This window comes from Thermobia domestica, chromosome 3, assembly GCF_964235325.1.
Source record: "Thermobia domestica chromosome 3, izTheDome1.hap1.1, whole genome shotgun sequence".
Classification (NCBI taxonomy): Eukaryota; Metazoa; Arthropoda; class Insecta; order Zygentoma; family Lepismatidae; genus Thermobia; species Thermobia domestica.
Window position 1 is genome coordinate 237,425,604 of NC_137456.1, and position 12,542 is coordinate 237,438,145.

At 37.2% G+C, this 12,542-nt stretch overlaps 1 protein-coding gene across 1 annotated transcript in view; it reads left to right on the forward strand.

Annotated features, from left to right (window-relative positions):
* The window catches only part of LOC145680987 (small ribosomal subunit protein uS7-like), a 36,359-nt gene extending 24,561 nt beyond the window's left edge, over window positions 1–11,798 (forward strand). Inside the window, exons 4-6 of the mRNA XM_081752241.1 lie at window positions 2,059–2,187; window positions 5,662–5,760; window positions 11,666–11,798. Of these exons, the coding sequence (XP_081608367.1) occupies window positions 2,059–2,187; window positions 5,662–5,760; window positions 11,666–11,734 (297 nt within the window). The 3' untranslated portion in view covers window positions 11,735–11,798. The remainder of the gene's footprint in view (window positions 1–2,058; window positions 2,188–5,661; window positions 5,761–11,665) is intronic.
* Window positions 11,799–12,542: the final 744 nt, after the last annotated feature.

Below are 12,542 nucleotides of genomic sequence, written 5' to 3' on the forward strand. Positions count from 1 at the left end.
CTCACAACCGTCAGCTGTATCGCGATGAGTTACCACGTATACTCCCGGGCCCAATTGTCCGTTTTAATGACCCATTTAGGAGGCTTATAACCTCTTCTTCTAGCACCTTTGATATCCGGTACGAGAAAATTTTACGCATACTTAATAATAAAGATTATTTTGTTACTTTCTGCTCTTATGTATATTCTCGACAACCAATGCCCTAGTCAATTGGAATACTGCTTTTCGATTATCTTTTTACGTTCCATGCTTATGCTCTGAGGAGGATAATGATGGAATCAAGAAAGTGGGAAGAAACGGGAGAACTCCGAGAAAAAAAAAACACACACACAAGGTGTTTGTCCATCATAAAGCGCATTTGGTAGGAGCTGGTATTGAACAAGAGCAGCATGCACCAGAGATGAATGTTTTGCCATTGACAGGGTTTCCACCGACTTGGAAAATCTAAGTCAGAAGAGAATTTTATGTATAAATGTTTACTTCGCGGAGCAAATTTCTCGTTTTGCCTTACTCAGCTATTTGTTAATGGATACTTTATAAAACAAATTAGTTTGTGTTGCAATACTTCTCTATACACAGACATACTATATACATGTTATGCATATTAGAGGAGGAACACCCTGGTTGGGAAAAGTATAGTTGCTTTTTTCACATTATATATTGACCTGGAAATTTGTAAATCTTGACCTGGAAATGTCAGGGAAGTCGTGCTCGCTAAATAAGTTTGATCCCTGACAGCCCCCCCCCCCCCCGCCCTATACTTCTCGTGAGATCAGCAAAGTCAAGCAATGCAGGGTCTGATGGAGACAAGATGGGTGACCGTTCTTAGCAAATTGTGTTGGCATTGTGGCATCCAGTATCGTTAGGACATTTGGGAGCTACTTGATAGATAGAAGTATCGAATTCCGTTTAGAAAACAAGGATTAGTGGCGAGGGGAGTCGATGTGTTGACTACAAGATTCGACCCCAAAGCCATGAATGCCACAAGACGGCTGAAAGGACTTGGCCACCTGCGGGCTTTTGCACTAAGAGTTTAGTTTATTTATATATATATATATATATATATATATATATATATATATATATATATATATATAGCTATATTCTTGACAATAGTTTCAATTGACAAATTGCAAGCATTGAGACGTATTTGTTATTCAAATAGTGATTAAACCCGAAATTTCATTACTTCATTCCGTATCTCATCTTCTTTTGAGCAACGTAATATGACCAAAACACTTTAATTATATTGTTATGTATCTGAAGAGAAATTTCATCATCTATACATTTTGTATATATATATAAAGTACGTTGCACACAAACAACCAACCAACCACCAACATTTAGTGATATGTATGTAACGTCTTGGTATACATATTTTTGTACTGGATACTTTCAAATGACATAAGTTCTCTTCTGGTATACAACAGTATAATTTAAGGTTTTAGGTTACATTGTCCAAGCGAAGTAGACATACAGAAAAATGTAATGAAATTTAGGTTTCAGTTGTCATTTGAATATCGAACCTGTCAATGTCTGTAGGCTTGTCAGCTGAAATTGTCAAGGATAAATCAAATCTACGCAACAAGTTAAGATATTATAATCTTTATTATTACTTAAGAATGTAGTTAATAGATCATTGATTCTTAGTGTTACAGTGTTGCGGGAAATCAATGTCGTCACCGATTCATTTAGTATTGTTTGCTTATGATTGCAACTAGGAAAATTCCTATTTGATCTCATAGATTTAGCCAGTAGCCTGGTGCAGTGACACAAGTAGTTTAAATACTATTATAGTAGTAGTTAAAAGATTACCTTTGCCTTGGGTGATGGAAGTTACCTTGTTCCTTCTTATTCACAAAAATGCAGGTACTAAGATGGCGCTACATAAGTCTTTTTTTCTTTCTTCCTTCTTGCTTTTAATTCCTTGTTTGGTTTCCATCAGTCAAACTGCTCTTAATTTCGCGACTTCTCCGAAGCTTTGAAAAAACTGAGAACGTACTGTCGTAATGTAATATCTAAGCGATTTATTTTTTCTTCCTGTTACAATTATTGCAGAATCCGCTTCAAATTCTTGTATCAGCCATCATTAATTCCGGACCACGTGAAGATTCAACGCGTATTGGACGTGCGGGTACTGTCAGAAGACAAGCTGTTGATGTGTCTCCTCTTAGGAGAGTTAATCAGGTAAGTTAATTCACTGTTTTAACGTACATTTTGATCCGCTTGAAAAGGAAGAGAGGGAAGAAAATATGATACTGCAATAATAAATGTGATATTTAATGTAGATTTGAAATATGTGATAATCTGACGTAGTTATGTTTGAAAAATAACTTTATGTTGGTTTGGAAACATTGTTATTCTGGCGGTATTGCGGAATACTTTACCTACTGTCTGTCCTCCCTCTGTCGATATTTGCATCGTACAAAATGTCAATCATTCTTATGAGTTAGTTTAGAAGTTACAAGGGCATATCAAGATAAATAGTCCACCCTGTATAATGTAAAAGATGAAATCTTTAAGTTTAACGTCCCACGGTTATGCCGGTTAGGCTAAAGGAGACGGTGATGATGAGTAATGAATGAAATGGTGGAATGAAGAAAGTGGGTGGAAACGGGAAAACCCCGAGAAAACCCATGGAAGCAAGGACTTCATTAGAAAATAGTGAATTCAGATTGTGGAACGAATAGTAAATATGAAGTGGTTTTGGTCTTTGAAGTATGGTGAGAGAGCCTGGATATGGGATCAAAGGTAATATAAAAAATAGGTAGATTCGGTTGTGCTAAAATACTAGAAGCTGTGAATGCCCTTATGTGTGGGTTTTCGTGGGGTTCTTCCGTTTTTCTCGCTTTCTCATTCCACCATTATCATGCAAATAATCATGAGTGTCCCTTGGTCTCGTGAGTAATCGTGGACGTTAAAAAAGATGAAAGCAGTGAATTTTCTTAGGTTAGTGTTTGTGGACTAGATGTGAAAAGTTTCAGGTGTGTATGTAGTAAGGTGTGGCAAGATAGTTCTGCAGAAAGCTCAGGTGGACCATGATTGACTATTTAAAAGGGAATTTAATTGAGGAATTCATGGATGGCATCATTCATCATTCTTGAAAGATCTATAGTAGATATGTGTGGCAAATTGCTGTAAAACTTCGGACCAGTAGTTGAAATAGTTCATGACCACTGTAATAGAGCTCTTCTGTACGGAACAAATGGCCGTACCGAGATTGTACCAAAATGTAGCACCGAGATTACGTTGTGCTTGGCAAGTGTGATGTTATGGTGTATTCGGAAAGTGTTCTGGAAATGGGATAAACAATTTATATTGGAATAAAGGATATTTACACAGTATGTCTATTAAGTTTATAGACTGGCAACACTAAGAAGATAAATACTGCCATCTGGCATTTAGAATGTGTATAGTGTGTCATACATGAACGACTTTTAAATTAACAGTGTTGTGTACCCTAGCCATAGATTTAAAAGTACAACAGAGTTGGTTTTCTTTCTCTTTCTTTCTTTTTTTTCTTTTTTTTTTAAAGTGGGAAAGAAATCAATTCTTCAGAAACCGTTAAAGTGCTAAAAACTGCCTGTAACAGTGAAAACTTGTGACGTGCCAATGTTGTGTTCAAAGGGATCGTCAAAAATTGAATGAAAACTACACATTAGCACAGGATAATTCCCATGGCTCTTGGAATACACAAAAACACAGCATCTTCTTGGGTTTTCTCGAGTTCTCCCGTTTTCTCCTACGGTTTTCATTTCATCATTTTATTCATCTCTCATCATTACCGTCTCCTTTAGCCTAGCCAGCATAACCGTGGGGCGTAAAACTGAAAGATTTCGTTTTTATTTCAAAGACACGGCATAAGATTGTACTTTGGGATCTTGAGAAGAAAAAGGTTTGTGCGCGATTTGCGTAACAAATGGAATAGGCCAGGTCACAATACGTTGTTGTCCAACAGTTATATATAAACAGAAATACATGACTTTTAAACTTCTCAAATTATTCACGAGATTTGGCACTGCCGACTAGTTTTCATCTTCTGCATCTTCATTTTAACTCTGTTTTTGGAAATTCAGGAATATGTGACGGTGCTTGCATCGTAAGAAAATATGCACAGAAGCATTCAGCAACTGTACCATAGTCCCACTAAATATGGAGACTTAGAAGGGATGTGCATCAAAGACTTGTCTTACATATAAAGGTAACCAAGAAAGTTCTGTCGCTTTTTCACCCACCACCTTCGAACATCGATATGTCACCTAAGACGTACCTGGAAGGTCAAACGTTCTGGAAGGCCATGGATTCCATTGCGGTAGAATTTCATGGGCGTGAAGCGAAGAAGGTATCAAGTGCATTTAGCACTTCTACTAGGGATTTGAACTGATGTCCTCTAAGGTTATTGTCCAAGAAATGAAACAGGTGATAATCAGACGGTGCAATGAGCGGAGAGTATGGTGGATGCAATAGGATTCCCATCCAAGGCGTAGAATGGTGTCCTGGGTCATTCTAGCCACGTAAGGCTTAACGTTGTCCTATAATAGAAGGACCCCTTTGCGATTTAGTAGTGCTAGCTCCAGAGTACTGAGTTTTTCTTGAACACTGTTCAACTGCTGCCAATACACAGTTGCATTGATACCCTGACCAGCTGGTAACAGTTCCCGATGCACGATGCCGTGAGCAGTATAGCAAACGCAGGAGGACCTTCTGGTGCATTGCTGGTTTCGGCTGTTTTGTAACCGGTTCATGGGATGCTAACCAATGATGATGGTGCCGTGGAACTTCGTACAAGACCCACTTATCATGACATGTCAACACCCTGTCCTGATATAGCTCCTTCCTCAGACGAGCCAGCAAAGAAATACAAGTGTCTGCTCCCGTTGCCTTCTGGCCCGGAGTTAAATCGTGTAGGACCCATCGACTCAGCTTGTACTGCTTCCCAAGTTGGTGGAGGTGCTGCCGAATGGTTTTTCCACTCACACTGAATTGTAGTCCCAGTTCCTCACATGTCAGGCCACTGTTCGCCTCAATTGCTGACTGAAGATCTTTATTTCGTACATGTGTTGATCTTCTGGCACGTGATTTGTCTTTTGAGTGTTTCGTCACCGTCCTTAATCTTGTTAAACCATCACTGGATTGTCTGCGTAGTCACGACACCCCCACCAAAGGCCAGAGATATCTTCCGGCCCGCTGCAGCGGCGTTTGACCCCAGTTTGAATTTGTACAGCATACACGCCCTTATGACGCTCTGTGGAGGTCCCATGTTCACTCTGTCCTTACGCAAGTTCACGTTGTAACTGAAAGGCCACAACCAGGTAGTATGTTGGATATACCCACACCTAAACGGATCTTCACCTTATGTCCCTTCGCATTGAACTCACGGTGTAAGGGCCACTGGAACACAGACCTCCATAAAAAAACGACAGAACTTTCTTGGTTACCTTTATATTTACACTGAGAGTTAAGCCAGTCGAAAAACTAAGTGAACATTTCCAGAGGTTAGTTCTTAGTTTATTCGGGCAGACCAATAATTGCGGTCAAAGGAAAGCAAATTGATGTGGAGTTTATTTTAATATTCCACGAATATTTTATTTTCTGTATAGTAAGCGTTGATATTGTACATTGCACGTTAACATTAAAATTTTATGTATATTCTCTTTGTAGGCTATCTGGTTGTTGTGTACGGGCGCCCGGGAAGCAGCCTTCAGAAATATTAAGACTATTGCTGAATGTTTAGCAGATGAACTCATAAATGCTGCTAAAGTAAGTATTGTTTAAGGTTCAAGGGCTATATATATGAAGAAATTTCTAAAGGATTATTTATTTAGTTTAATGGGAGTTAGTGTTCTATTTATTTATCACTTCTTAAGTAGTCGTTGTTTTTTTTTTTTTTTTTTTTTTTTTTTTTTTTTTTTTTTTTTTTTTTATATATCACTAAACAATCACTGCTGTTTTGAACTAGGTGAAATTAGCCGTCGACCCATTTTCAGCTTTCCGGATTGGGCAATGATCTTGCTGTCGTGTAAAATTGTGCAGGCTCAGTGTTGTTGTCTTGAAATATAAGGATTGATACATTATTTAAATCTGTTTTTCACTTTTCTCCATTACTGTATTCGTGTTACTTCTGAGCTCATTTCTATTTCGTATACCGTTACCCTTGTTTCGTCTTCATTCTGTGACTCAAGAATTGTATAGGGTGGTGGTTAATTGGCTAGTACCGTCTAGAATAATAATAATAATAATAATAATAATAATAATAATAATAATAATAATAATAATAATAAATGAAATGTTGATGTGTCTGGAAGTGTTTCGCTAAATATGCTTATAGGCAGTATCTTGTTAGTAGCGAATATCTTGTAGTCAGTACTCAGTCTGTTGTATAGGTACATCATAGTATTCAAGATAGCACAAGAGAAGTTCATGATCATAACATTAATATTTTTAAACGTATTTCATTTAGAATAATATTACCTGCTATAGAACCGTTTTGTTCATGCCCTACACCGTAATATCAGTTATTTGTATGAATAATAATAATAATTATTATTATTATAATCTCAGTAATAAAATGCAACATTCGTTAATATTGTATTCATCTCCCGTTCAAAAAACTTAGTATTATTGTAGCAGCTGTAGGTTTAACATGGATGGTTCTGTGTTGATACTTTCATTGAACATGTAAGTTATAATACATTTTAAAATGGATTATTTTAATTAGGATATGTTACTTACAGCTTTGCTTGCTTCAAACCTATTTCGTAGGAGTCTTCATTTTCATTTATAGGTGTGATATACGTAACATGTGTCTAGTATTTTGAGTGATTGAAGTACTTTTTGAATAATTCGAAGAATATCAGATTCTCTGTTGACTACGTTGTATTTCAGTGAGTAATATGTTGAATCTGTTGAATATTTGTATATACGAGGGACATGCTGAAAGTTTTTAGATATACTTTGAAAAATCAATTTATTTACATAAAACCTTTCTCAATTTCTCGAAATAGTCCTCACAAGCATCAATATACTTTTGCATTCTTAATATATATATATATATATATATATATATATATATATATATTTCAAAATTAGCTTTTTGGAATATCAGGAATTTCATTATTATACCCCACGATAGCCTTTTCACTTGTTTGAAAGCAATGTCCTCGAAGCTTTTCCTTGAGTTTGGGAAGGAGAATCATACGAAGCTAAAACTGGAGAATAAGCCGGATGCGGTTGAATACGGACTCCACTTTCCTGAAGAAATTCTAAAGTTTTCGATGCAGCGTATAGGCGTGGATTATTGTGATAAAGAAGAAAGTGAGACAGTAGAGACTTTAAGTGGGCAAATCTCCAAGCTTCAAAGGCACTCGGAAGGCAATAAGTAACTTGCTGTCACTGTACGTAGATCATCTAACTATAGTTGCCACACAGCCGGTTTTAGAGAGAAAAGATGCCACCATAACTTTACTCACGCTCCGTGCTCTAACTTTAAAGGTGAAATTTAATTTTGAAAACTCCATACCATCCACTGTTGTTTTATTTCAGGGTCATAGTTGTAATTCCATGTTTTGTCACCTGTGACGATATTATAACCGTCTTTACTTTGCCCCTGCTAAAATTTTGTAGGCATATAGCGTCATCACTCCACGTGGTAACCTGATTGCTTAGGCGTAAGCACATATGCGGTGCAGTCATTCCAGTGCTTGTAAAGGACCATCTTTTATTATGGACTGGGCTGCAATTGATCCAATCTTCAAGGTAGATTGAATTTTCTCGTATGTGATATGGCCATCTTCTTTCACAAGATTTCATACTGTTGCGACATTTTTATCCGTAACTACTGTGCTAGGGCACTAGAGCGAGGAGCATCTGTCAGATTTTGTTGGCCGTGTGTAAATTCCACAAATCAATTTAAAACCGTTGCGCGTAAAAGTCCTCGAAACACTTTTGTAAACAATCATGGCATTATTCTTACCTTAAATAGTTCTTAAAATCGTGAAAGATCATTGCACGAAAATCACATAGCTCGAGCTCCATTGTTGCCGACTGACATTCTCAAACTAATCTACACTTCCAGCCCTCTAATTCTCAAACAAAGAAATATGCAGCTTTGCAGTTATACCTTTCACCGCTAGAGGGCTTACACATTTATGTAGAAATTATTTGGTTGCCAGTTCAGTAGCGCATTTTACTTTTTATAAATTTTCAAATTTATATGGTTTCTAATTTTGGAAATTTAATCCCAAAGGTTGGGGGAGGAGAGATGAAAATGCATTATCAGTCATTAGAATCGGTAGCCGAAAAGAACGAAATTCAACGTAAATGCACGTAATAAGAACATCTTACTCACTTGCTCGAGTTCAATACGACTGACTCAAGGGAAGTAGGAAGAGAAATTTTCAGTACCTTTACGTGTAACTTTTTCACACTGTCTCATGTGGTTTATATTATTACGATTTTTTTAAAATTTTGTTCCTCGAAGAATGGGGGCTCTGGAGTAAAAATAACACTATTCAACATTTTTTCACTTTTTAGTTTTTATAGAAATGAAAGTAGCCTTCTTTATTGATTTTTAGCCACAGAACGCAAAATACGCACTTAAAATTATATCCTGGTTCAGGTTTCTGGGAAATTTAGCGTTTTATATTTTGCATATAACGCTATGGGATATTATAAGTGCATGATTTGAAATTATTGTTTTACACGGTACAAAGTGTCGTTCTTGACAAGTATTTTCTGCATTTTCGACTTGACAACGTTGTACGTTATCAACAGTTAGTGCGAGCGTCTCATGAGTTACGTGAGGCAATGATTGCAAGTTGCAACTAGCTCCAGTTAACGTCTCTAATCGTATTCATGGTGTGCTTCAAGCAATAGTTTGGCAGACTGTTTGTGTTATTGGTGAACCAGCAGTTTGAAAGTAGTAAGTGAGGACATTATCGCTGTTGTACATATTGTTTTCATTGGGAAGTGTCATTGATTCAAGTAAAGTGCAGGAATGCCCCGCGTTTGTAAAAATTCGGTGGACAGTGTGTGCTACATATATGCGGACGTGATTTGTGGTTCCAGGAAGCGGCCATTGACTGCTGCAGTGCGAAGAGCATATTTACTGTACTTTGGGTATCGTGTTGGAGACCAGGATAAATCATGGGCTCCCCACGTTTGTTGTACGAGTTGTTCATCTACTTTCAATTCCTGGATGCATGGTAAGAATGTTTCCATGTGCTTTGCTGTGCCCGTCATTTGGCATGAACCAACAAATCATAGTACATACTGCTACTTTTGCATGCTACCCTGCTTGAAGAAAGGTATAAATACATAAATACGAAGAAGAGGAAGATCAAATACCCAGTGATATCCAGTGAAGCATTCGTCCAATGGCCCAAGGAGAAGGATTGCTTGTTCCCCATCCCCCGGCTACCATTCAGGCGGAAAGTGATACAGAGAGTGAAAGTGAAGGTGAACCTGCTCCACATACCAGTGACACAGATCCTTCATTTGAGCCGAAAGCAAACTATCGTAAACCTCACCGACTCACACAAGCGGAGCTTCTTGACCTGATTAGAGATTTGGAACTGCCAAAGAATAAAGCTGCGCTCTTAGCATCTAGGTTACAGCTATGGAACCTTCTGGAGGATACAGTTAGGGTATCAACTCTACGCGATCGTCAAAAAGATCTTGCAAAATATTTTTGCTGCACCGATGAGTTAGTATTTTGCAATGGTGTTCCAGGTTTGATGCAGAAGCTGAAGATGCCGTCCAAAACAAGCTTTAAGTCTGTGCTCCTGTACAACAGTAAGGAGATATCAGCATCAATCCCTGCTGTTTATGCACCCCTAGGTAAAGAAAGTTATGCCATGTTGGAACGCGTTCTGGATCTTAGAAAATATCGTGAACACAAGTGGTTAGTTGGTGGTGATTTTAAGGTGATTTATGGTATTAATTGATGTATAATGCTAGTTATTTTGAACCTTTTTTTTATTCTGCTTGGGATTCAAGTCTTAGGTACAACGTTTACTAGTCGAGTTGTGATTTCACTTCATAGTAGGCCCTATTGTGTTGTTGCGTAAGGATGTAAAACAGTAATAATAATAAAATCAATCAAATCCCAGTTATTTCAATTATCAACTTTATCTGCGGAAGGTATGGATATTCTACCTGTTCATTTTATAACTCGTTTCACTTATTCTCCTTTACCCTACAGGGCATGACAGAGACTGAAAATGAAACATCGTGACTTCAGTTAAGTCGCTAAGCAGTTATTAGAACTATTTTAAACAATGAGAAATGTAACATTTTGCTATTGAACGTTCCATATTAAAAAAAAAAAAAAAAACTCATAATAGTTCGGATTTTTGGGTACGTAAGTGAATCGTAATATGCAGTCGCTACACGTAAGTAGTGTAGGGGTTACAATATCAGTTTTGGTATCTTGTCAAGCACATCTGACTACTATAGCTACTTCAGTAAATCGTGTGCTATGTCGAATAGAAGCAAAGCTTTGTCTAAATATAGAACGAAACATTGTCAGTCATTTGAAGTACGTTACTGAAAAAAGGCAATTGCCCTATGAACCTATCTTCTACCAGGCCCTCAGTTTTTCGTTTTGTTGTAAAGTACAGAGAAATCTAAATCATAGCATGTTCCAGGGAAATATTGTGACATAATTAATTGATTAACTCTATCACAAGCCACACACGTGCAAGCATTTGTTTTCGGTGTTTTTGCTTCCTCATTGAGAAAACATTTGTATCTAGTTGGAGACTACACGGATCTTCCCTCACACAGAAGTGGATTCTCTTGTGCTCACGTCGGTATTCTGTCTTTCTCAAACAGTAAGAATAGGACGGTCGGAATCATCATCTGATGACACACACATCATTCAATTATAGTCATACTGATACTCATTTGTAGTGCTAGTCATTAATCAGATTACATTCAAGTCTTGCGACATTCACCTTTCATCTCGACAGAGTCCAGAGTGGTAACTTATTACAGAGGTCAATTCCTAAGTCTGTCTTACACTCACTCACAAAGATTATTGTAAGATTAAGTAAGTGTTTTATAATGTCAATTAAGTTTATTCTTTTATTTAATTGCTTACTAATGGTATGTGTTCTGCCAAGAATTACTATAATTCTTTACTACTATCAAGTTACGAGTTACTCACTTTTACTAAAACAATCTTTTAGATACATAAAATAGGTAATATACATATACGTAGATACATATAGGTAATGATTTTTTCCTAAAATGGTCATGCAACCTTCTTGTTTACCAGTGAAGCGATTTTATATGAGATTATCTGTAAAAGAAAACATTTTGTTTATTTCATTGCTTGAAATCTTTAATTGGTTGATAAAAATATATATTTCTTATAGACTAAAAATTAAAGGAAATCTTTGAGGTTTATGTCCCACGATTATATCGGCTAGGCTAAAGGAGACGGTGATGAGAAATAAATGAAATTGTGGAATGAAGAAAGTGGGAGGAAACGGGAAAACTCCGAGAAAACCTACGCACACGGTGTGTATCCACCACAAAGCTCACTTGGTGCGAGCTGGGACCGAACTAAATACCCCATTATAAATGGTGAAAGACTCAAGTGTATATTTTAGAGGGAGAGACGTATAAGCTACTGACATAATTATGATTACTTTCTTTACAGGGATCTTCCAATTCCTATGCTATCAAAAAGAAGGACGAATTGGAACGAGTGGCCAAATCTAACCGTTAATAGGATATCTTTTTGTAAGAAAATGAACCTTATATAAAAATGGTAATAAATCAAAAACCGTGAATGTGAATTGTTTTATTGATAAATACATATTTACTCCAAATATCCAGAAATGGCATTTGGTGTGTGGAATTATTATTATTTTGTGGAATTCTAGTTTTAAAATGATGGTGTAACACAGGGTGGTCCAGTTCGGTGTCCTTATTTCATGTTGAAATAAAAGACAGACTTTCATAGGTAAATGAATGTAATTACGTCTGATAATTACAATATTCACTTGGATTTTTAGTTGAGCTGTTATTTTTTGAGTTTAACACAATCTAAGTGTACCCGCCCTCTGAATGTAGCTAGTCAGTCATTCACGGAAATTGGCCGTAACTCGGTGTAAGAGATCTGAAATGATGGCTAAATTTTCTTTTAGGGCATGTGCTTCAGTTCCTCCAGTGTTTGCAGCCGAACTCTATACACATTGTCTTTTAAGTACCCCCTCAAGAAAGGGTCAGGAGTGGTTAAGTCTGGGAATCGTGGTGACCATGGAACGTCCTCAAATCTGGGAATCACATTTTCAGTGTATATGGTCCTGAGTGTTACCATCGGTTGCCTTGTTGCGTGGGCCGTTGCACCATCTTGTCAAAACAGAACAGATTACAGATTAACATTCTTCTGTGGTAGCTGTGGGAGCAGGAATTTTGTTAACCTATGTGTTAATCTTTCCGTTGTTAAAGTAACAGGTTGCTCGTGTTCATCCTCGAAAAAGTATGGTCCGGCAAAACCCTTAGCCTCCACATCACACCGGAGGACAAGTTTT